This window comes from Rhincodon typus, chromosome 16, assembly GCF_021869965.1.
Source record: "Rhincodon typus isolate 14 chromosome 16, sRhiTyp1.1, whole genome shotgun sequence".
Classification (NCBI taxonomy): domain Eukaryota; kingdom Metazoa; phylum Chordata; class Chondrichthyes; order Orectolobiformes; family Rhincodontidae; genus Rhincodon; species Rhincodon typus.
Genome location: NC_063347.1, coordinates 41,441,053 through 41,442,069, shown reverse-complemented (window position 1 = coordinate 41,442,069; position 1,017 = coordinate 41,441,053). Strand labels below are relative to the sequence as shown.

The 1,017-nt window shown below is 43.9% G+C and overlaps 1 protein-coding gene across 1 annotated transcript; it reads left to right on the top strand.

The window, feature by feature from the left end:
* The first annotated feature begins 443 nt into the window (after positions 1-443).
* On the top strand, positions 444-812 carry LOC109930326 (late histone H2B.L4-like). Its single transcript, XM_020529834.2, has one exon. It carries the CDS (start codon positions 444-446, stop codon positions 810-812), a length of 369 nt encoding a protein of 122 aa, XP_020385423.2.
* Positions 813-1,017: the final 205 nt, after the last annotated feature.

Here is a 1,017-nt window from a genome sequence, read left to right as displayed (position 1 = left end):
GGTACAAACTGTAATCAAAAAGCGCTAATGGAATATTGGCCATTGCCAAAGGTTTGGAATACACAATTTCAGTTGTACATAATCTTAGTCCGATCGTATCTGTGGTACTGTGTTCTGGAATACATTGTTACCTTTCATATAATGTATTGAACCAATCACCCATCTGTCTGGCAACTAAATGTAAACAATCCCACGGCACTTTTTGAAGATGAACTAGGGTTTTCAGCTTCCCCAACAGTTATTTCTCAATTAATGCTTGTTACCAGTCAACTCATTGTTCTGTGCATGTCACGTATATGATTGCCATTTTTTCAGCATAAAGAAAAACAGAAGAGACCACAAATTCAAAAGTAATGAATTAGCTGTGAAGTATTATAGAGTATCTTGTGGGTGTAAAATGCGTGATCATAAACCTCAATCTTATTTACAATATGCCTAAAACAATGGCCAAGGGCATGGTGCCCAGAAAGGGTCCCGAGAAAGCAGCAACCAAGAAGCATGTCAAAGGCGAGAAGAAGTGTAGGAAGAATTGGAAGGAGAGCTACAGCATCTACATCTACAAGGTGCTGAAGCAGGTCCACCCAGACACTGGCATCTCCTCCTCCACTATAAGTGTTATCAATCCGCTCATCAACAATATTTTCGAGCTCGTCGGCTGCAATGCCTCCCACCTCATCTGCTACAGCAAGTGGCAGACTATCTCCTCCAGGGAGATAGAGACCACAGTCTGTCTGTTGCTGCCCAGGGAGCAGGCCAGACACACTGTCTCTGTGGGTACCAAGGCAGTCAGCAAGTACACCAGCTGCAAATGAAGCATCTCATCAGACAATATTAGGACAGAGAATAAAATAACTAAACTGCACTCAGAGATAGCAAGAACCGCAGATGCTGGAGTCAGAGTCAATACAGTGTGGAGCTGGAGGAACAGAGCAGGCCAGGCAGTATCAGAGGAGCAGGACAGTACACATTTCATCAGTCCAGATGAACAGTCTAGGCCCGAAATGTCGACTGTCCTGT

Bases quoted from the DNA above. Each gene is read 5' to 3' on its own strand.
- LOC109930326 (XM_020529834.2), top strand. From the start codon at position 444: ATGGCCAAGGGCATGGTGCCCAGAAAGGGTCCCGAGAAAGCAGCAACC.